The 21,302-nt window shown below is 43.9% G+C and overlaps 1 protein-coding gene across 10 annotated transcripts in view; it reads left to right on the top strand.

Annotated features, from left to right (window-relative positions):
* Liprin-alpha (PTPRF interacting protein alpha) overlaps positions 1-21,302 on the top strand; it is a 339,563-nt gene that overhangs the window by 202,302 nt on the left and 115,959 nt on the right. For 6 of the 10 annotated variants that reach the window (XM_045757948.2, XM_045757940.2, XM_069306681.1 and 3 more), the window contains 3 exons: positions 11,518-11,628; positions 11,837-12,023; positions 13,428-13,511. In XM_045757948.2, coding sequence (XP_045613904.2) covers positions 11,518-11,628; positions 11,837-12,023; positions 13,428-13,511 — 382 coding nt within the window. The remainder of the gene's footprint in view (positions 1-11,517; positions 11,629-11,836; positions 12,024-13,427; positions 13,512-21,302) is intronic. The other 4 variants (XM_069306683.1, XM_069306680.1, XM_069306682.1 and 1 more) reach the window with 2 other exon arrangements.

Genomic DNA, 21,302 nt, shown 5'->3' with positions numbered 1-21,302 from the left:
ATTGTTTAACCTTCTGGTGACAGTTGGGTGTTAATTCCACTTTCTTTTGGACTTCTTTGTGTAGGATGGGTTTGTGCTAATTTTGGTGTCGGCTTTGATCCATGCAATCTTGCTGTTGTCAGTGGTTCCTAATCCTGCTCACAAAGTGTTCCAACCCAGCTGTTATTCCTGCTCTACCTCTCCTGCAAGGTATCAATAAACAGTTCAAACTGTTTCAAGCTCTTTTCAGATCTTAGCATGTGGAGCTGGAGGGTTGGGTTTATAAGTTTGTTTGGCTGGTATTCTCCTTTTCTTTGCAAGTCGGGGATGTTTTTTTTTCACCTTCAAACAACACGTTCACTATAGTCTGCAGCCTTCTCTTGAGGCCACAGGGGCTAAGACTGAAGCCTTCTCTTCAGACGTAACCCCTTTAAAGGAATTCCTATTCATGTGCTTCCCAGCATGGTTGGTCACTGCTAGTCCACAGTTGACCTTTCAGACATTCAGGTTTACTAACAGCATTTTCAAAGGTCAAGTGTGGCTAGCATATCAGATTTGTAGTTACTCTTCCTTGGTCAGTTTTGGAACTTTAGACTACTCATTATTCATCCTGGGTGGCTCATAAACCTCAATTTGTTCCATGTTGTTTTATCAGTGACATTTGTAGTGGAGTCTTGTTCACTGTGGGCCTTTCTTATGGTGAGATTACTGAATTGGCTGTTTGCAAGGCTCAATGTTGCTGCAGTTCTGTGAAGCAGTCTGCTTCTTGTTTGTTTGGCTTTGTGGCTTCAGGCTATTTCTCGTATGTTAGATATAAGCATTCATTTCCTGTTCCTTGTGTGCATTAAAATTGTCTGCTTCAAGTTGCTGTAACAGGGAAAATCTGACCTTGCAAGTGTCAATTAAACCCAAAGTGGGGAAGGCTTGCAGCATAGGAAGCTTAGTGTACCTGTTGCTGTCAATGCAACACGACCGCCATCCTGTCAGTAATATATAGATGAAAACTCCTTAGGACAGAGCATGGCTAGCTGGCCAAAAGAATGCCTGTGCCAAGAATAAAATGTTAGCCAAGCAATTGCAGAGTTGTTGCAAGCTCAGAAGTATGTTCATGATGTGCACGTGAAAGTTTCAAAATGCTTCCAACATAACGAAGTCCTCCTACATCTGAAACTTATAGAACAATAGTTCAGAGATTTAAGTTAACTAAACAAAGCTGCTGAAGAAATATAAGAAAATTAACTTTCATTGAGTGGTAGATGGTTGGAACAAGTTGAGAGAAGGTGGTGGAGGCCAAAACCGTCAGTAGTTTCAAAGTGTTATGTGACAGAGTGCTGGGAAGACGGGACACCGCGAACATAGTTAGTTGTAGTGTAGTTACACTCTCATCCTGTAACTACACTTTGGTAATTACAATTTGTTATTACATTGAAAAAATCCTTTCAGTCTGATTCCTCATTCCATCGGGACTAACTGAAACCAGCAGACTGGTTAGACTCGGGACTAACTGAGCAGAAGATTGTTATGATCACCCTTGATGAGAAACTATGTAAAAAATAAGTAAAGCAATACAAAGCAATACAAAGAATTACAAGGCTAACAGAAAATGGACCGAAACAGCCATACAACTCTTCAAATTATTCACTCAAACCCAATGATTCATTCAAAACTAGCTCACACCCCATAGTTGCAAGTGGCCTCCACCCATAGTCATCTGTACCAGGCTTCCGTGTCCGCAGTGAGTCGGTCCTGTCGCTGATGTGTGTAGATATAGAGCCTTCCTGCATTGCTTCATTCTCTGACAGTGAGACTCGTGGGTGCTTTTTGGCCAGACTGGTAAAGGTAGGTTTTTTTTTCTCTTCCCTTCCTCTTCCACCCAGTTCAGTAATTGCTGTGGTTGTTTTCCAAGTTGGAGATTATATTTGGGCAACGTGATCCTTCTGGCTCCTTGGTGGCCTGCTTAGCCTTGGTATTTGGCTCTTCTGGCTCAGTGTCTGAAACCTGGCATTTTTCTCCATCTCCACCTCTTTCAGTAGATTACCTTGGTAATATACCCCTCTGGTTTAACCTTTGCCACTCATCTGTGTCTGGAGTTTGATGCAAGTTTACCAGGATTTGTGTGGTGCGCAAGTGGTTGGATTGCCAGTGTCCCAACTGTCTCATCATGGCAACAGTATATTTCCTTTTGCTTGTTTAGCCTCTTTGTCTCTCCTCATTGTGTTTCTTCTGTATTTCTCTTGGTGTTTTCTTATTTACTGAGAGGAGCCCCTACGGTTCCCTGGAGCTTATCGGGCTAATGTATGTTATATTTGACCGGGACATTAGCTATGGAATTCGAACCATAAGCCAGAACCTGGCCCCTTCAGAGAGGTTTCAGGGAGCAATGACCCTGGAACCCCCCCCCCCCCCCCTGTAGATGGAGGTTTTCCTTATCTGCCATCGACCAGGGTTAGGCACCCAGAAAGGTAGTCATAACAAAAGAAACCCCCACATGTTAAGAAACTAACAACAAAAACCGAACAGAGAAGTAGAACTCCCTACAATCCCAAGGAAACAAGCGAACGTAACACACTACTGCCGCACCGCTCGTCCGCGCAGCCCTCCCCTCCCCGAGAGGGGGAGGGGAGTCCCCGGACCTCACCACGCCGGCTGCATAGCACTCCAGTTCGTAAGCTAATATCAACCGGGACAGGCGCTTCTCTGGCCTCGGTTTCCTAGGCAGTGTTTGCCTTCGTGGCACTCGCTGCCGTGTTTTGTGTTGTGCGGTGGCTAGGTGTTCATCACTATCGGGGCTGCATGCGCTTAGGAGCTTCCTTCCCTAAGCGCCCTATGTGTACTGCCCCTGCGTTACAGGGTTATCATCCCTGGGGGTGCTCGGGAACCATTCCCGTAGAGGTTCTTGCTGCTCGGCATTTGCCTCGCCCTTGGGGCCAGCTGTGGCTTGGGGCCCTTGTTTGGCCTTGAGTAGGGAGTGTTATTGTGCTGGTTAGGGCATCAAGGTGTTGCACGATCTGCTACCTATGCAGTGACCGGTTCCTGTTGCCTCTGGGGATGGTGTACTTTTGCGGGGTTTTATATTCTTTTGTTTTCATTTGCCTGGTGCTGGTCTGCCTAGTGTGGCTACAGTTCCACTGGTATTATTTGGTGGCCCTCTGCTAGGCCCTGTGATTGTGCACGTCGCAGGGGTTTTCAGTGTTAGCATCTACCCCTTGTTAGTTTTGATAGATGTTAACTGGTTAGTGACACCTTGCTCGGGCTTCCTGTAGCAGTCAGCCTACAGGCCCTGGAAAACCCAGTCGGGGCTCGGTGGACCAGTAGATGTCTTCCTGGTTCCCACCTGTCTTGTACGGGTTCGTTGGTTGCTGTGCCCTTGTCTCAGGGTGACAATCGCTTCTTTTACCTCCATCCTGCTGCCTGTTGGGTCACTGACACCTTGACCCAGATTCTTGCAAGTTGTGTTCTCTGCTTGTTCTCCAGTACTCTCCTGATGTCCTTATTGTTAAGAGAACAGGCGGCATCCGCGTTGCATGCTCAGCTAGGTTGCTGCAACACGCTAGGTTGCTGCAACACGCTAGGTTGGTTTCCCACCTGGATGCCCCAGGGCCACCCCATTTTGGTTAGGTGTTGTTCGCCCCTTTCCCCTCCCTGTGCCCGGCTCCTGATTATCTGCGGGTTTCGGGGTCGAGGCAGGGTTTAGTTTTTGCCGAGACATGGGCCGCTCCGGGGGCTGCCCCGTTTGGGTTGGGGACAGAGGTGTTTGAGCCTGTTCCTCCTGCCGAGGCTTCTGGGTCTTACCTGCGGCCCTTTCTTTGCTGCCTTTCCTCAGGAATGGCAGCAAAAAAAGGCCCGCTCTTCCTTTTCTTTTAAGGGCAGAAGACATGGAGGACGGCTTTGCCCAAGGGCCTTCTGTTGCGGTTTCCCGGGGCTGTGGGGAATGCCCGCTAGCAGTTCTGGGGCTGTTTGCCCCTGCCTAGGTTTTCTGCTTCTGGGCAGGGTTTTTCGTCCTTCTCGTCTTCTTACTTCCCACATTTGCTGGCGTGTTTTCAGATCTATTGCGTTGGTCACGGCTCCTTGTTCTTGTGGCCAATTTCTTTCTTTCGCCACAGCGCCGCCCCAGTGGCTTCCCCGTCTGGCCACTGGGGCAGCGCTGCAGTTTGTTTACCTGTGTCTGGGTGTGTGAGCTCGCATTTTGGTAGAGTTTTTCACCTCCTTCAGGGGGTTTTATCCTCCTGTTGCTGTTTCTTTGCTTTTCTGGGGTGTTCTGCCCTTCTTCTGTTTCTCTGGGAATGCTTGGGTGTTTTTTTTACACCGGTTTTTGCATTTTCTGTCTGTTTCGGTCTGTGCCCTGGGGTTGGGCTCAGTGTCCTTGTCTGTTTGTGCTTGCTCCTACACCTTATGTCTCTCGATTTTCGGTCCATTTTGGCCGTTTCACTGGGGGTTCCGTCTGGGTGCTGTGCTTGGCCTTTTCTGTGGTGTATTTCCACCAGCAAATGTGGCGGTTTGGGCTCCCCCGGGTTCGATTCTAGGTTCCTTTGGGTTCTTTAGTTTCATTTTGAAGATTTCTTCCTCTTGGGCCCCCTTGAGGGTTCAGGAGGCTTTTAATTACCTCGTGTGAGACCCAGTTCTGCCTTCTGGGGTTCTGTGGTCTTCCTGGCTTGTAGGCTGGTCTTTTTGGGTCTTGGCACGTGTTGTGGTCATGCCAGGACCTTGGTTTTGTTGTCGAGGTGGGGCTTTTGGTGCGGTTTTTGTGATCTCTTGGTGCCTTCTTAGTCTGGCCGGCGCAGTGCTCTGTGCCCACCAGTCGGGGGGCTTGCCTTTTCTTTTTTTTTCTTATACTTTTCTTTCGGAAGGGGTTACGATCCCTTCGCTGTTGACGGGGCACTGGGGGGCTGGATTGCTCTGTTGGCTCACGCTTGGTCCTGCAGTTTGTGGGCGTTTTTGGTTGTCTTCCGGTATCTGGTGGCATCGGCCAGTTCCTTCCCCTTTGGGGGTTTGGGGCTGGCGGGGTGGACTTCTTCCCCCTGCACTTCGTCCTATGAACTTGGAGGAAACTATCTAGTTTTCTCTTGCAGATGTCCACAGTTGTTCTGGCTATGTTTCTTATGCCGACACGGGACTTTGCAGATCTGCAGTTCCTCTGGACATGTTCAGTATGCGCCCTGGATTCTTTGCCCCTTTTAGGATAACTGTTGTCTCCGTTCCGGCTTCTGTTGAGGACGGGTGCCTGGTTGGTGTCCGTGGACCTCCGGGTCACTTTTTGGCACGTTCCTCTCCAGGGTTCCGGGACTGGCATAGTTGGTGGTGGGGCTTCAGGCTTGCCACTTTTGTTGCCTTCCCTAGTTTGTTCTTGGCATGTTGTGTATTTACGCATCTTTACTGGATATTGGTGACCTGTCTGCATCTGCTCGGGATTTGGTTTTGGCCTACCTCGACGACTGGCTGGTGTAGGCTCACAGTCGGTCCACTTGTCTGCTCGCCAGAGGTGTGGTTCTTTCCAGATCGCCGGGTTCGGGTTCCTGGTGGACTGGAGGACATTCAATCTGGTTCCATCCCAGGTTTGGGCCTGGCTGGGTCTTGTTTGGTACTCTTGGACCTCGTCTTTGTCTCTCCCTCCAGAGGCATTGCTGCGGCTGCGGTTCCACCTTTGGCTGTTTCTGAGGAGGTCTCGGGTCCCTCGACGATTGCTCGAGCAGGTGTGCGGGAGTCTGAACTTCGCCGTGCTGGTATATACTCGCTGGGTCGGGTTTGGCTTCGGCTTCTGTTTTGGTTCCATCGGGGACGCCCCTACCGCCTCTGTCGCGATCGTTGGGTTCGTCCTCCGGGGACCTTGTGTCGGTGCTGTGTCGCTGGCTTCCTCTGAGGTTTTCGGGGTTTCGTGCCATGGCACTGCCATGGCCCTGAGCCTTCGTTCGATGTATTCACGGACAGGTTGTCTCTCGGTTGGGGCTTTGTGACCGGTGCTTACCAGGCCAGAGAGGGATGGTTGGGTCCGTCCTTACATCGGGCTCACAGCACGGTTCAGGAGTTCCCGGCTGTCTGGTTTGCGCTTCAGAGAGTTCAGGTCACTCAGGGTTCTACCGTCTGGCTCCATTCGGACTGTTCTCCGGTGGTTCATTGCGGACCCAAGGGGGTTCTATTCGGTCCTTGCCTCTTTGGGGTTGGTCCCTTAGAGTGGCTCGTTTGCTGGGTTTTTGGTGTTTGGCTCCCCATGTGGTTCGTGTCTGGGGGAGTGTCTAGCGTCTTGGTGAACGGCCTGTCTCGGTTCATTCCTCTGTTCACGGATTGGCCGGTCGTCACCGACTCGTTTCGTTGGCTCTGCCGGACGTACGGACTCCCAGACATGAACTTCTTTGCGTCGGCGCTTTCCCGGCATCTCCCATTCTATGTGGCGCCCTTCCCTGCCTGTGAGATGTTCGCAGTGAATGCCTTTCGGCAGGACTGGTTGAAGTGGAGTTACTTGTCTCTCTTTCCCCGGTCCAGCTGTTGCTTCAGGTTCTGGTTCGGTTGGAGTCCTTCCCAGGGAGAGTAGTCCTCATGGTTCCTTGGTGGCTGACCCAGCTTTGTTTTCAGACGCTTCTTCATTGGTGTCCAAACCCGAGGCATTTCCCGCGGCTCCGCCTCTTTCGGTTGGTCGGACCGGTGCTGTACGTGGCTTGTTCGGCCTTCTCCTCGGGTCTTCGCGTCTGGTCTTTTGATGCGGGTGTATCACAATTTCTATGGTGATCAGGTGGTTTCATTGATGATGTCCTATCTGCAAGCTTTGTCTCTGCGACCGTATGAAGTTTCCTGGCATTTCTTTTCCCCATTTTCTTGCTCTTTGTAGGTTGTCTTCCTTTTCGCATCGGGTTGTCTTGTCCTTTCTTGGTTTTTCAGGACCCGTCATTTGATGATTCTTACTCTTGCCTCATATCATGTGGCGCTGGTGGAGTCGCTCCAGCTTGTGTTCGGGGTGGACATCACATCCGCCCCGTTCTGTACGCTTTCTCAAGCTTTGTTTCACCTCCGGCCTGCTCATGTGCTGCCTGAGTCGTCCTGGTCCTTGGTCAGGGTGCTCTCTTATCTTTCCTCTCCTCAGTTTGTGGTAACATCTTCGGTTCAAGATTGTTTTTCCACGACCCTGTTTTGGTTGGAAATGGCCTCTGGGGGTCGAGTTGGGGCGCTTCTGCCTCTCCTCCGGCGCAGGGGTTTCTGCTCTTTTGGTTACTGGTGGAAGGTTTGTATGTTTGCAGCGTTCTCCATCTTTTCTGGTGAAGGCCGAGACAGCTGCTTTCCGGAGGGGTCCTTGAGTTATTGATGCTTGGTTGGTTCGGCCGGGGGTGCTTTGTGTGTTGTTGGTTGTGGCTCTTCGCCTTTACCTAGGTGCCTCGGTTGTGGTGGCTGGGGATGCGCTCTGGGTTGTTCTGGTTTCCCTCATTCCCTATTCCAGGTCTCCCAGGTCGTCTGCAGGGTTATTCAGTCTAACCAACCTGCGGTCTATCCTCGCGCCTGTGCCATTCGGCCGTTTGCAGCTTTGCTGCCGTGTTTGGTAACATGTCTTTGGCTCATATTCGGGGCGTGGGGATTTGAAGGTCGCACAGGGTCCTGGTCGCCCATTATTTTATGAGCGTGTCTGCTCCTGGGCGTTGTTGTGTTGCTTTGTGTCACAGGTTGCAGCCTGTTGTCTCGATTTTGCGTTTCGGAGTTTGTGGGGGCCGCCTCCTGAGTCAGCCCTTTATTTTCCTTCTATTTGGGTATGTAGCTCCAGGGAGCCGTAGGGGCTCCCATCAGAAAACCAGTGTTGAATATAATGAAACGCCATTTTCTGGGTGTAACCCGGAGGCTCCCTGGGAACCCTCCTTCCCACCGGTTGGCAGTTTTTTCGCGTTTGTTGAAGCTTAGCATCCAAACTGGAGTGCTATGTAGCCGGCGCGGTGAGGTCCGGGGCTCCCTCCTTCCCCCCTCGGGGGGGAGCTTCTTTTGTCCAATACTCCCTCCAAAGTAAAGCAATAAGAGAGAGAGAGAGAACTGGGTGATCCCTGACCCAACAATGCTATCAGCACTGAGGAGACAAAAAAATTCAATTAGGTGTCTGTGTCACCCTATTTGGCACTTACATGATCCCTAGTTTCCTAGGTGTTTACTACTTCCAAGCCTGACTCATGAACTTTAACCCTTCCTGTACTGGAGAAAGAGGGATAGACAGGGGGAAGGAAGGAGGGTGGAAGGGAAATATAGGGAAACAGGAGTACCTGAATAAAATGAAAGTAGACATGATGCAAACAGACAAAATAGCCAGTCAGCCATCAGCCTTTTCTCTCACTTGTGCAATCCTTTCACATTTTATGGTGCCTCAGTTACGTTTAGGCGAGTGTTAACATGTAACATTCATCGCAGTAGTAGTTAAATGCTGCATAGTCTTGGGAGTCAACTATGTACATCACTTGACTTCATTCTTATTTTTGTAAAATTTATAATGCTAAAGACAACAATATCTAGAATGTTTAGATATACCCTGGAGCAACAACTGGCAGGGTTTCCTGTAGATACAGTACGTAGTAAATTTGTATGGGGGTCACATGTAATTGTTCACAATGGAATAGTCAGTTCTGATTTTATTGAATGGGTCTGGGCAAAATTTATTTTAGTTGTAAAAATGTATTATAAGTCTTGTGAGTATCACACACAGAGATCACAATAACGTGATGCATGGATTTGTGGATTTGTTCTTGTGAGTAATTGAAATAAATTTGACTTGATTATAAACTTACTCTTATTGCTTCATTGGCATCTCAAGAGTATTGGCTTTTCTGGGAGTGAGCCCTTCAGTGGCTCCCCAAGTTTAATTCCAGTACCACCAATCCTTAGCCCAACATAGGTTGCACTAAGGCAAATACAGATCTCTTGAGACCTGTAGTTACTTACTAGGTGAGGGGAGTAGGAGGTCAGAAATCAAACACAAAACTGAGGAAAACCCACCAGAACCTATTGGTGTAACAATACAAGTAATTTCCTGAAGGAAATTAGTCGCCCCAAGGCAAACAAGGTAAATGATTTTTGTGGAGGGGTAAATACCATGACTGTGATGGTCATGACCACTGTCAGATGGCGACCCAAGTTACCTTAGATATCAGCAAGTCTGCCCCCTTAACTTTTACTGCCTGGTGTTATCAGCCCATCACTTGCAGTCTCTGCTTGGCCCATCACCTGCAGTTTTTTAAGCACCCTCTTCTTGCTATTTAACCAAATAAAGATGGCTTTCCCTGGAATATTATGTTTATTTGGTGCCATTGCTTTGATAGTGATTTATTTATCCCTCATGATTGTGTTTGTGCCACCCAGATTGCTTATTCTGTAGCATTCCAATTTGCTCTGACCAGGGTCAATGTAGCTTTTCCTGGGGTCGACTTATTTCCCTAAATCCCACTAGAAATTCCTGATCTAAGAAGTTACAGGCTGCTTTCTCCATGAGCTAACTTGTCTCGAGTCTCTTGCTTCTGGGCAGTGCATGATACTTATTCTTCTCTGCAAGGCTGTCTATGGGATGAAGACAATCGTCTTAATTAATAAAATGAACAAATTATTTGAATTAAGATCCTCAGACTGTGCTTGTGACACTAGAGATCTGTCTCATGCTGGTCCTGCTTCTGTGGGTGTTAGTGGCCTTTCATCTTTGCTGAGAGGTTGCTTGGGTTGCATACATGAATATTGTGATCCATGGCATCTGTGACTTTTAGAGTTATTGGGGGACTTGTGCCAGTGTTTATTGTCTGTACATGTTTTATCAGGGTTGTTGTGGCTTTCTCATCTGCTATTTACCATTTCTCAAGATGGGGTTTATAGATCTTGTTGGCCATTCCTGCTATGTACCTCTCATTCGGCCTGCTGGGTTCTGGAGTCCCTTCTCTGTTGCGTACTGTTTATCAGCGCTGGACTTGAGTTTTGATCTTGCCACCTTCATGAGCTCGTATGTTGCATGTGGTGTGGATACTGATTACGTACTTTTTTTTCAGGAAGTATTTAGGTGTTTGGTTGTCAATACTTGTGACCCAATCTTGGCAAACTTTCTCTGTTGCTTTTGCATCACCCAGACCTTTCATCTGTTTGCCACCTTACTGTTTTTGATTGGAACATATTTTGCTTCTGGCACACATCTGTTTGTGTTCACATCACTCATCTCTTCCTGTTTCACCTCTGTGTCCAAGTCAGAGGGTGGATTTCTTGGTGCCGCATTGGTGTCTTTGTCTTTTTGGCGGCACTGTATGGTGGCTTCATAGATATATCTTTTGTTCCTCTTTGATGTCTACCTTTGTGTCTGTTGCCACTAGTGTTGTTGTCTTTTCTGTCTTAGCTCTTCTTGATTCACCGGTTGTTACTTACATTGTACTATTGCCTCATTTCATTCAGCTGAGCTTTTCATGCTGGCATTTAGGGCAGAAGTAGGAGTGCTCTCATCTCTTTTACCAGCTGTCATGGGCATTCTTTAATCTCTGGTCGAGTCACTTATGTGATTTTGTTTGAAGCAACTTTGCATCATTTTTGCACGTGTCGTGTTGTTTAGGTTAAGGTTCTGCTGCTCTAGTTTCTCGTATCCTTTGTGCCATGGGCCACCTTACCCAAGTCCTCTGCTTGACTGTTCAATCCAGCCAACCTGCTGTCGTCCCTGATCTGGCTATGTGTGGTGATTTGCTGTTTTGTTTGCAGCTGATGTTTGACCAATCTTGTTTCCTGTGGCTTCTCATTCTTTGTTGGGCATCTTTCAGTCTCGTCACATTTGTGTGCAGTTGAGTGTTTGGTGCTCAGCTAATACTCTTTGCTCTGGGCCGTACGCAACTGCCATTCTTTTTTCACAGGTCATCCCAGTCTGTTTGATCTGTTTTTCGGAAAAGCCATTTATCAAGATACCATTGTGAGCAAGCCGAGGTAAATTCTGAGGGATCCATCTCAGAAAAAAAGCATTCAGTGTAATGAAATACTCTTTTTCTGGTGGGTTCCTAGTGGCTTCCCTGCCCTGCCCTGCCCTGCCCTGCCCTGCCCTGTTCCCATCTTTTCCCCAGGGGTTGTTGAGTTTTGCATGACCCACTTTAGAGTGAAGGGGCATACTGGTTGGGACCTTGCGTGTCCTTGGTGGCCATCTGGTTGTGGTCAGATACCTCACACTCATGGTATTTAATCTGTTGCAACAATCATTTACTTTGTTTACCAAAGGGTGCTTGATTATTTTATTGCATCTATGATTGATAGATTATTGAATCTATGCTTTCTGATAAGTTTTCCCAGTTTTGAGCTTTCTCTGATTGTCTGCTTTTTCACCTCTTAAGAATGAACCTGATTCTGGCTCCTGCTATGTTACAGACGAGTTTCATAGGCCAGATGTGTCATGCTATCTATGACTCGGTGGTACTAGGATTAAGCTTGGAGAGTTACTAGAGGCACACCAGAAATGGGCGTTTCATTACAGTCAATGCCTGATTTTTTGTCTTATGATATTGAGTTGGGTGCTTGATATTTGATTTTTTTGTTATGTTGCTCTATAGTTTATCATTTGGTCTTCCTCTCATGCAGCGACCTTATGGGGGGGACAAGAGGTTCTGTGGGAGGGACAGAGGCTTATTGGGAAATGATCTCTCCCCATCCCCCCCCATCGTGGGAAACCCTGTCTGAACAGCAAAGCAGGTGCATGACAAGTTGAATTAGAATATCAAATGTGTGAGCTTGATATGTGTGCAAATTAAATCTTAGTTTCAAAATACAGTATGTCCAAGCTATGGATGATTTTTATGAAGGTAAAAATTGTGTTACAGCTAGTTTTGTGCTAATATTTGGATCAGATTATACCTTTGTGCATTATCTGTGAGACTGACTTAGATCACATTGTGTACAGATTAATTCAGGAAGAGAAACAAACCACAGAGGCACGGGCAGAAGAGCTAGAATCTCGAGTGGGTAGTGTAGAACACATGATGCTCCGAGGACGGTCCATAGAACGCCCTTCTCCTCCTATTTCTGGTCGGTCTACTCCCAAGTCTCATCATTCACCGTCTCGTGATTATCTTCAAAAATACCACACTGTGAGTGACCATAACCTCTTAATTGGTTTCACATGTAGGTAAGGATGTCTTACTCTGAAAAGAATGAGATTGTACACATGTTAACTATGACACTTCTTTCATTATAAATTTAAGGATATCTTTTGTGGCATGGCAAAAAATTGATTTAAGTAATTTGCTCATGTACTTAATAAAAATCAATTTCATTGTCCAAGATGAAGACATCCATTATGCAAGTTAGTGCCTGGATGCGTATTCCTTTTTAGAATATAGCATTCATGCATGACTTTTCATGAAAGGAATTATTTTTAGTGTACCAGAACAGTGTTATTATGTCTCTCAGGGGTAGTTTTTAATCCTAAGCACTGCTCTTACAGCATCACCTGTAATATCTGTCTTCAGTGCACAACATAGAGGCATGCAGCTATTTCAAAGAGGGATATTGACCACAGTGCATAAAAGATCCATAAATTAGCTCCCACATCTGTCACAGTTTGTTCATTAATATTGCTGTCTGTGATGTCATGATATTCTGTAATAAAAATAAGCCAAACCAAAATAACAAATTCAGCAGCAATAGTGAACTTCTTTTTAAGTCCATTTGCTTGATGTTTGAAGAAATGTTGGTATTTGTCCTCTGGTCATAACCCACATTTTCTTGCCAGCATTCACATGCAATAAGTGTGCCCTCTAAATAATGTTTCCAAACAACGTAAAGTCACTTGAAATAATGTATTTCCTTCATTTCATTATGAGTGGAAATGTAACAGATTGTGCCCTTAAATTAGAAGATGAAAACATAGCTCAGTTTCCTCCAAATTCTACTAGTTTTAGTCTTTTCTTTGCTTGCATGAAACCATTTCTTAGATAGCATTACTTTGTTTCTCTGTGGTTATGTTATGGCTTATGAATATTGCTTTTGTTTTGTTGTATTACATAGTGATTCACACTTGCTGAATTATGTGTGCCGAGGATGTCGTTGACATCATGCCAGTTAGCAGCTATACATCTCTCACTGTTTTATATCTTTCTTAAAATGGTTTTGATTATTGTATTTAAATATGACAGTGTGATTTTTATTCTTTTCCCTAGACAGTATTTTTATTTAGTATGAAAATGTGAATTTATTTTTTATTCAGAGTTTTGGCTTCCTTACATTATTCTAAGATATACTGATTCTTTTTCTTCATTGCACAAAAAAGCCTATTGTTTTATAAGATTTATTTTTGAGTGTAGGAATAGTGGTTATTTTCACGTAAGAAATCTTCACTGTTTGGAAGGATATTGAGCTGTGCACTAAACTTTGTATAGATGCACTCTTCCTTGAGTTATGAATCTCCCTCACGACTTTCTTGCAATGCAAATATTCCTTGGGAAATGTGGAATCACTTCTTGGGATTTCTTATGGTGTTGGTGTTTTGATAGGCCCCGGCTGGCATGTCTCCTTCCCATATGTACCAGTACATGAATGATCGACGACTCTCGGGGGGATCTCTGCCCGGCTCCCAGGTAAATGACATGCCCCAGCCCACCCACCGTGCCCCAGTCTTTCAACCCTGTCAGATCATAACCTAACTCAGATTGGTGCCTTTCTTCTCTCACACTGCATAACTTGCACCTGCAATCATATCAGTTTTTAGGCTGAATTTAACTTTGTTTGCTCATCTTGCACAGTGTAGTCTATGCCTTTTAAACTGCACTCTTTACCTTCATTTTCATCTGAGGATTGCAGGTATTGCTCTAATATTGGCAGATTTGAATGGAATTAATTCAGTGCATTTCACATTTGTTGGGAGGCTTTTGTACTTACATTGTGTTGCAAACATCTCATCTAATACAATAATCAGCTGTGGCTGCAATAATTGTGTATATACTGTACATGTTTTAATAAATACAAAGATCTGGGATACTTTCTTGCAAACTGGTATTCATAATTGCACTTCTGTTATGGATTTACTAATTTAATTATACTGTAATTGTGTTCATAATGTTATATTTAAGAGCCTTCAGCATTTTGCCTTGGTATTTGTTTGTCATGTAAGATTCAATATATTAGTCTCAATATAAAATTATTGATTTTTTAAATTAAATACTGTACGAGTATCTCCCATCATTTTTAGTTAATTCAGCAAACACAAGCTTGTTTATGGTATTCTAACAATTAAGCTTATATGTTTTATACAGAGTGATATTTGATTCTAATAGATCTTAGTTTAAATGAAGTCGTGCCATTTTTGTAAGTTGTCCTTTAAATTCCTGGTAATCTAAGGTAAGATTTGGCATGGAAGTTTGCTTTTTAGATGATTTAGAGCCTGTTTTTATTTTTTGTGTAGACATGATTAGATAATCAAATTGCAATCATATTTATTCTTGTTCTGAAAGAGCAAGATATTTCAGAGATGTTTTTGGGTTAATCATTGTTGCATTTATTACTTTTACAAATGTATCGGTGTGATTTAAGCACATACCAAACTAAAGCTTTGTTTCCACAGTATTCTGTATTTATTGGGTATGATTGAAGTAATATAGCCTTATTTCTTTTATTTAAACTTTCTGGGGAAACAATCATTGTTTACTCTTGAGGGTCTCCCTCAGTAGTACAGTGGAGCCTACAGGCTGATATAACAAAGTCTCCTCCGAGGCCTCCGAAACCTGCACTGATCTATCAAGAGCTAACACCAGAATCTGGCTCTCTACAAAAGTGAAGGCAGCTTGGGAATCAGATCTTTAAAAAATCAAGAAAAGCACACTAAGAGGGTTTGATCAAATAAAGCAAGCAACTGCTTGAAAGAGAAAAATGAGCCCTAAGACAAACAAGGTAGGCAATCATTGCCACAGTGAGCAACCCTATACTTTATGCTTCTGACTGCTACCAGATGGTGCAGTCCAGGTCACCCTGGATTCCAGCCAGCTTCTTTTTCAACAGGAAGCCCATTTTATTTGGAAGCTTGGAGCTTTGTGTGCTATATTATATTCTCTATTTTGTCTTGGGCACTTGTCTGGGCTTCAAGAATTTTTTGAGGTTTCCTGGGGTTCTGGCAGCTTGTTACTTGTTTAGTGTTTCTGGTCTCCTTCGAGCTTGTGTTGCCTTGGTTATGGTTTCTCTCATGGTCTCTTCCCTTCTGGGATTTGATCTTCGCACTCTTTCTCCGGTGTGTCCAGTTTTTGTGGCTTTTCCAGAAAACCAGTGTTGAATGTAATGAATCACCTCTTTCTGAGGGGAGGGGGGAGGATTTTACTGATATCAAGTGCATCAGTTTGATTTTTCTTTGGCTTTGGACTGAGGATTGTTGACACTGGGGGGCCAACAGCTCCTATGCTGTGGCCACCTGGTGGTTGTCAGCTGTTACTCTGGGATGGATGGCCTAACTACTGGTGGATCATTTGCTGCACCATTTGCTGCATTGTTTACTTTCTAGGAACTTTGTAGCCATCTGGTTTTGCTTTGCTTTCTTTCTGGGGCTTTGTTTCTTCAGTGGAGGTGATGATGAATCCCCTACTCCTAACATCTCTGAGGGAATTTCTTGTTCTTTGGTAGGCATTTAATCCCTCAATTGCACATCACAAGCAGGGATGTTTTACCAGTGGTGTGCTTCACAACCAGGGATGTTTGACCAATGGTGCGCATCACAACCAGGGATGTTTGACCAATGGTGCGCATCACAACCAGGGATGTTTGATCAGTGGTGCGCATCACAACCAGGGATGTTTGATCAGTGGTGCGCATCACAACCAGGGATATTTGACCAGTGATGCGCATCACAACCAGGGATGTTTGACCAATGGTGCACATCACAACCAGGGATGTTTGATCAGTGGTGCGCATCACAAGCAGGGATGTTTGACCAATGGTGCGCATCACAACCAGGGATGTTTGATCAGTGGTGCGCATCACAAGCAGGGATATTTGACCAGTGGTGCGCATCACAACCAGGGATGTATTTAGGTACACCCAATATTTGAAACTCCTATGGTAACTGTGGCTCATATTCACTTCCTGAGGCTTCTAGTAAATAGACTCCATTTTGGACAAAAATTGTGAGTATGTCACCTTGGTTACATACAGGCAAGTAGTTTTAAGATGGCAACTATGGGTAGTAAATGTGGGTCAAGCTCCCAACCCAGTCTTGCAGCTCAGTCAATATTTTCATTTACAGATGATGAAATTAATAAAAATCTGGATAAATATATGATTGTAAATGACAGATGATTTTGACAATGACAGATGATTTTGACAGTGATAAAGACAGTGGTACAGGCAGTACTTTGCTTTATCATCTCACCATACAAAATACTATGCTGCTACACTACATTGTGTTTTTATCACCTTCTGGACCTTGTACCAGAAGGGAGGGGTTTTTGACACTTTCAGAACTAAAAAGAATTTTTTCCCGAGAATTTATTTCTTGTGCACTGGGGGGGGGGGCGTCGTATTTATAGGCCACACAGTTAAAGGGTTAAGTAGTTTTGCTGTATGTTGAGTACTACAATAGTTTATGAAAACTATTATACACTAAAATTACTGCAACTTTAATTTTAACACTATGTACACACTTAAATTTAACACTTCTTCTAATTGTTCACTTCACACATGATGTTTTTAGATGTTTGCCTCAGCTTTGCTGGTGCTCGCTGCTGCTGTGTTGGCATCAGCTGCTTCTATGCTGGTGCAGGGTATGCCTGTGCTGGTGCTGGGTACAGCTGTGCTGGTTGATTTTCTGCTACTAGTTCGTGAAAAATATTGACTCATTTTCGTTTGTTTCCTTCCTTTTGTCATGTCCTTGACACAAATATCTTTCATCATTCTTAGGTGTTGATAAAAGCCTGGTAGCTCTGGATTGTCATTTTGTGAAACAGTATCAAGGAGTTCTTCAACACGGAACAATGCATCAGCACACGTGATTTCTTTATTCATTGCTCGTTTGTAGAGCCTTTTCATTGCATATATAACACCCATATTCATTGGCTGGCTCAGAGAGGTGGTATTTGGAGGCAAGGCCATACATTCGATGAGTCCATCAATTGACGCTAATGTGTCGAGCTCTACATTAGCTGGGGCATTGTCAACCAAGAGTAATGCCTTGACATCATTCTGCCTCGCTCCACACTTGTTTATCTGAAAATCTCTTACTTCTTTGCAAAAATGATTTTTGAACCAGTACAAAAATATCTCCAGTAAACCAAGCTGTTTTAGAGTTGTAGAAGACCACAGGTAGCTTGTTCATTAACTTTTTCAAAGCACGTGGAAAAACGTGCTTTAATTAGCAAGTGTTTTGATGCATCACGATTAGCAAGCCCTTGAGACATCTTGTTGTATAATTCCTCTTCTTCCACCAGCAGACAAACACGTCACTCGCAGACAAAGCTAACAGCACTGGGTGCGTACTGTATGAACGCAGACTAGGTCTATACACCCTGCAGTAGGCTGGTGTTTAAGCCAGATCCAGTAACATAAATTTCTCTCAAATACTGGATTTACATCAAATTATATTTTTTAGGTTATATATTTAGTTTAGTAACATTATTACAGTAATAAAAGACAAAGAACTTATTTTAGAACTGATTTATTTATTTTATTATTTCGAGGCCATAGGTCACTGAATTGTGGCGATGAAATCAAACGAAACACGCATGGTGCTGTGTGTACGAGGATTAGACCTGTCCCTTTGCGCTGAAGTAGTTGTTTCAATAACATAAATAATTTATCAAATAGGAGATGTCAATCATATTACAGTATATTTTCGGTTTTATTTAGCTTAGTTTAGTTTAATTAGGAAAATAAAAAGCTATTAAAACACTGGTTTTAGAAGTGATTTATTAATCTGAAACTTTCAAAGTCATGGATCACTGAACTATGATGACACAAAGGAAAACCAAGTGAGGTTTACAGTACAGTATTCCCTTATCTGTCGACCCTCACTCACCTTGTTTCATCACAGAAAATGTCTACAAAGAGATTTTACCGCATGTAGCTAGTTAATTACGCTTCAGCCTTTAAATTAATTTATAAAGATACGTGTGCCACAAATCAGCGAACGAAAATCATAGAAACTCAGTCGTTCATGTGTGTGAACCACTCTGGCTGGTGATTGGTTAATATGCTTCACTTGTTGTGTGGTCCACTTAATTGTGTGATCCTACTTGTCTTATGAAGGAATTATTAATTGTAATCTGTGATAGAATGAGAGTTTTCCACAACTCTGTGAACTCTGTCCCAACATCGTAAGCTTGTGGGCCGCTTGTGCGGTCCACTTGTGTGATCAAACTTGTCATATGAGGGAATTATTAATTGTAATCTGTGATAGAATGGGAAAGTTTTTCACCAGTCTGTGAACTCTGTCTCGACATCGTAAGCAAATCCAAACATCCCTCGCTTTGGCGAACCATTGTTCATCGCACCTGATGAGTAAATCCAGCCTGAAAAGTGTGCAAACTAGCCGGAGATTCGTTGAATCGGGATACGTTGAATCGAGGTTGTACTGTACTGTTTAGTTTCCTCACCTCAATTTTCAAGCTACGTCATTCATTCTGATATCAAATGGTTTGCAATCTAAAGGCGCACATTTTAAAACTAGTCCCATAATGATCAAAAAACAAATAGTTTTAACAAATATTTTAATTTTGGACATCACCTGAGTCCCCAAGGAACATCCGCAGAGTTATTTGTGGATGTCACCTCCATCTCTAAGGAACAAAAGTTTTAAGAGACGTTTGATTCCATCATACAGCCCTGATAAGAATTTTGTCATTTTTAGTACGGAACAAAACTCCTTCCTTCTCCAGGGGTTCTTAAGTTATTGATGCCTGCTTTGCCTGGTTTGAGTTGCTCTATATTCCCTCTCCTGTGGCTGTTGTGCAGAGCGCTTTACATGGTACTCAAGTTGTTTGAATTGAGGCCTTGTTTGTCAACCTAGCCTCTCATGATCCTTGCTCCAATTTCATCCAGAAGGTGATTTGGTTCACCTATCAAACTGTCTGTCCTTGCTCTGATGACTTGCATAACTTTGTTGCTTTGACTGCTTTCATTGACAATGTGCACAACAAATATTCATGTCTGGGGCTTTGGCAGGGCTTCTGTAGCACTTGTGCATTTCATGTAAAGCTGATGCTCGTCTATGCTTTTCTGGGCCCCCTGCTTTCTTGCTGTCATCTCCCATATGTAAGTCCTATGCTTTTTCTGTTGCTACTAATTTTGTTTTCATTCAGAAAAAGCTATCCTCTGTCCCTAGGCAGTGTTGGGAGTAAGCTTAGCTGCTACTGAGAGGGGCCTTCCCTGAAATCAAGCTTTGAATGTAAATAATTGTCTTTTTTGATGTGCTTTCAGTAGCTGGCTGTTCCTGCCTTGTTACTTTCTTTGTGGGGTGTTTAGGGGTTCAGTACTGGCAGCTTGTAACTAAGGTCAGTGGCTGATCAGGACTCTGTGTGATCTAGACTTCCCATCTAGTTGCCATTGGGTACATAAAGGTTAAGGTTTCCTAAGGATATTTTTTTCTTTCAAGTAGTCACTTGTTTTGTTTACCCCATTCTTTCTGATGGATTTTCTTGGTTTTCCTTACTTCAGAGAGAGCCAGATTCTTGTCCTGGCTCCTGGTAGATACCTACCATGCTGACCTGGTAGGTCAGCATGAGTCTTGGATGCTTGAAGCAATTCCAAGACTTAGCTATATCAGCATGTAAGCTCCAAGGAGCTTCTGAAGGCTCACCTGAAATGGGCATTTCATTACTAGCCATGTTTGATTATTGGCACATTTTTACAATGCATCTTGTTTTTCATGAAAGAGCTAATAGTTTCAAAACAATATAAAGCATTTATTTTAATTTAAACTTCTTTGTAAATGCCATTATTTACATGGAGATGAGTGACACTCGCATTTTTTTTTTGTGACAATCTTTAAGAATTTCAGTTAGTTTGTAGATGAGTTGGTTATGTAACTCACCATAGCGATTTATCTCGGTCTGTATTTGTTCCACTTTAATGCACATATCCTTATGGTGTGAATTTTTACCTCATGTGTTATACCTTGACCCATGTGTGAATTTTGATACCTTGAGAGAGATTTGATTTTTTTTTTGTCCCATGTGCGATACTGTATTTGGTCCCGTATGTGATAGTTCACCCCATGTTTGATCTTTTGCCCCGTGTGTGATCTTTTATCCCCCATGTGTGATCTTTTCTGTATGCCACTATGCATGATCTTTGACACCTTGTGTGATTCTTGGTTCCTCGTGTGATCTTCGACGTCATGTGTGAACTTTGAGCCTGTGTATAACCTCGTACCCTATTTGTCATCACAGCCCCCCCCCCATTGCATGATGTTTGGCACCATATATGAACTTTTGTTCATATATCATATTTGCTCCCTCATGTGAGCTTTAGCCCAAACTATATATACCTTCCCAGTTAAATGTATGTTCTTTATTTTTCCTTATTTGTTTCTTGTTCATTTAGTTGTTGTCCTGGCTTTCTTGTAGTATGGTTTTTACTTGCCCATTTTCTGTTAATATGGACAAATTAAAATTAATTTCAACAATTTAGCATTCGTCAACCTTAATTACATTTTTTTGTTCAAAACTTTGTTATTCCAACTTTGTACATAATGAGTGTGTAAATGTGGGTTGGTGTGAAGGGCATGTCATGTTGACTTTGCTGGAGATGCACTCTTGGCTGCCCGCACGACTAGTTTTGACAGGTTTTCCCGAGATATTTATTTTTCACTTTATAGCCGTAGCAACTTATAGGTTGATCATAATTGGAGCTGTTATGGCCTCACTTTTGAAAAAATGGAACCATTCTACAAAAAGATGAGAGACTAACAAATAAACAAAATTAAATGTTTTTCTGTGGGTTAGCCCCTTCGGCTCCTTGGAGCTATGGGGCTAATATACGATATATTAGTCTAGGGCATTAGTCAATGGAGTTCAGCCTACTGGGGACCAAGAGCCAGAATCTGGCCCCCTCAAAGAGGCACAGGGAGCAATGGCCCCTGGAAAAAAAACCCTATGCTTGGGGGTATTCCTTATCTGCCATCAAGTGAGGTTAGGCACCCAGAAAGGTAGGCATAAAAAAAACTCGCCCCACTTGGTAAAAAAATTGCAACCGAAGACCGAACAGGGAGACAGACCTTCCCCAATTCTTATGGAAACTAGCAAACAAGTAAATGTCATACATCGCCTCCACACCGCTTGTCTGTGCTGAAAGGCTTTTCAATGGGGTTGAAATGACCTCATCCCTCAGGTGGGTTTCCTGCCTGTTTCCAGTGCCCAAACGGGCCTGTGCAGATCTGAGGTTCATTCTGGATT

Source organism: Procambarus clarkii, chromosome 58 (genome assembly GCF_040958095.1).
Source record: "Procambarus clarkii isolate CNS0578487 chromosome 58, FALCON_Pclarkii_2.0, whole genome shotgun sequence".
Classification (NCBI taxonomy): domain Eukaryota; kingdom Metazoa; phylum Arthropoda; class Malacostraca; order Decapoda; family Cambaridae; genus Procambarus; species Procambarus clarkii.
This window is presented reverse-complemented; position numbering and strand designations above follow the sequence as displayed.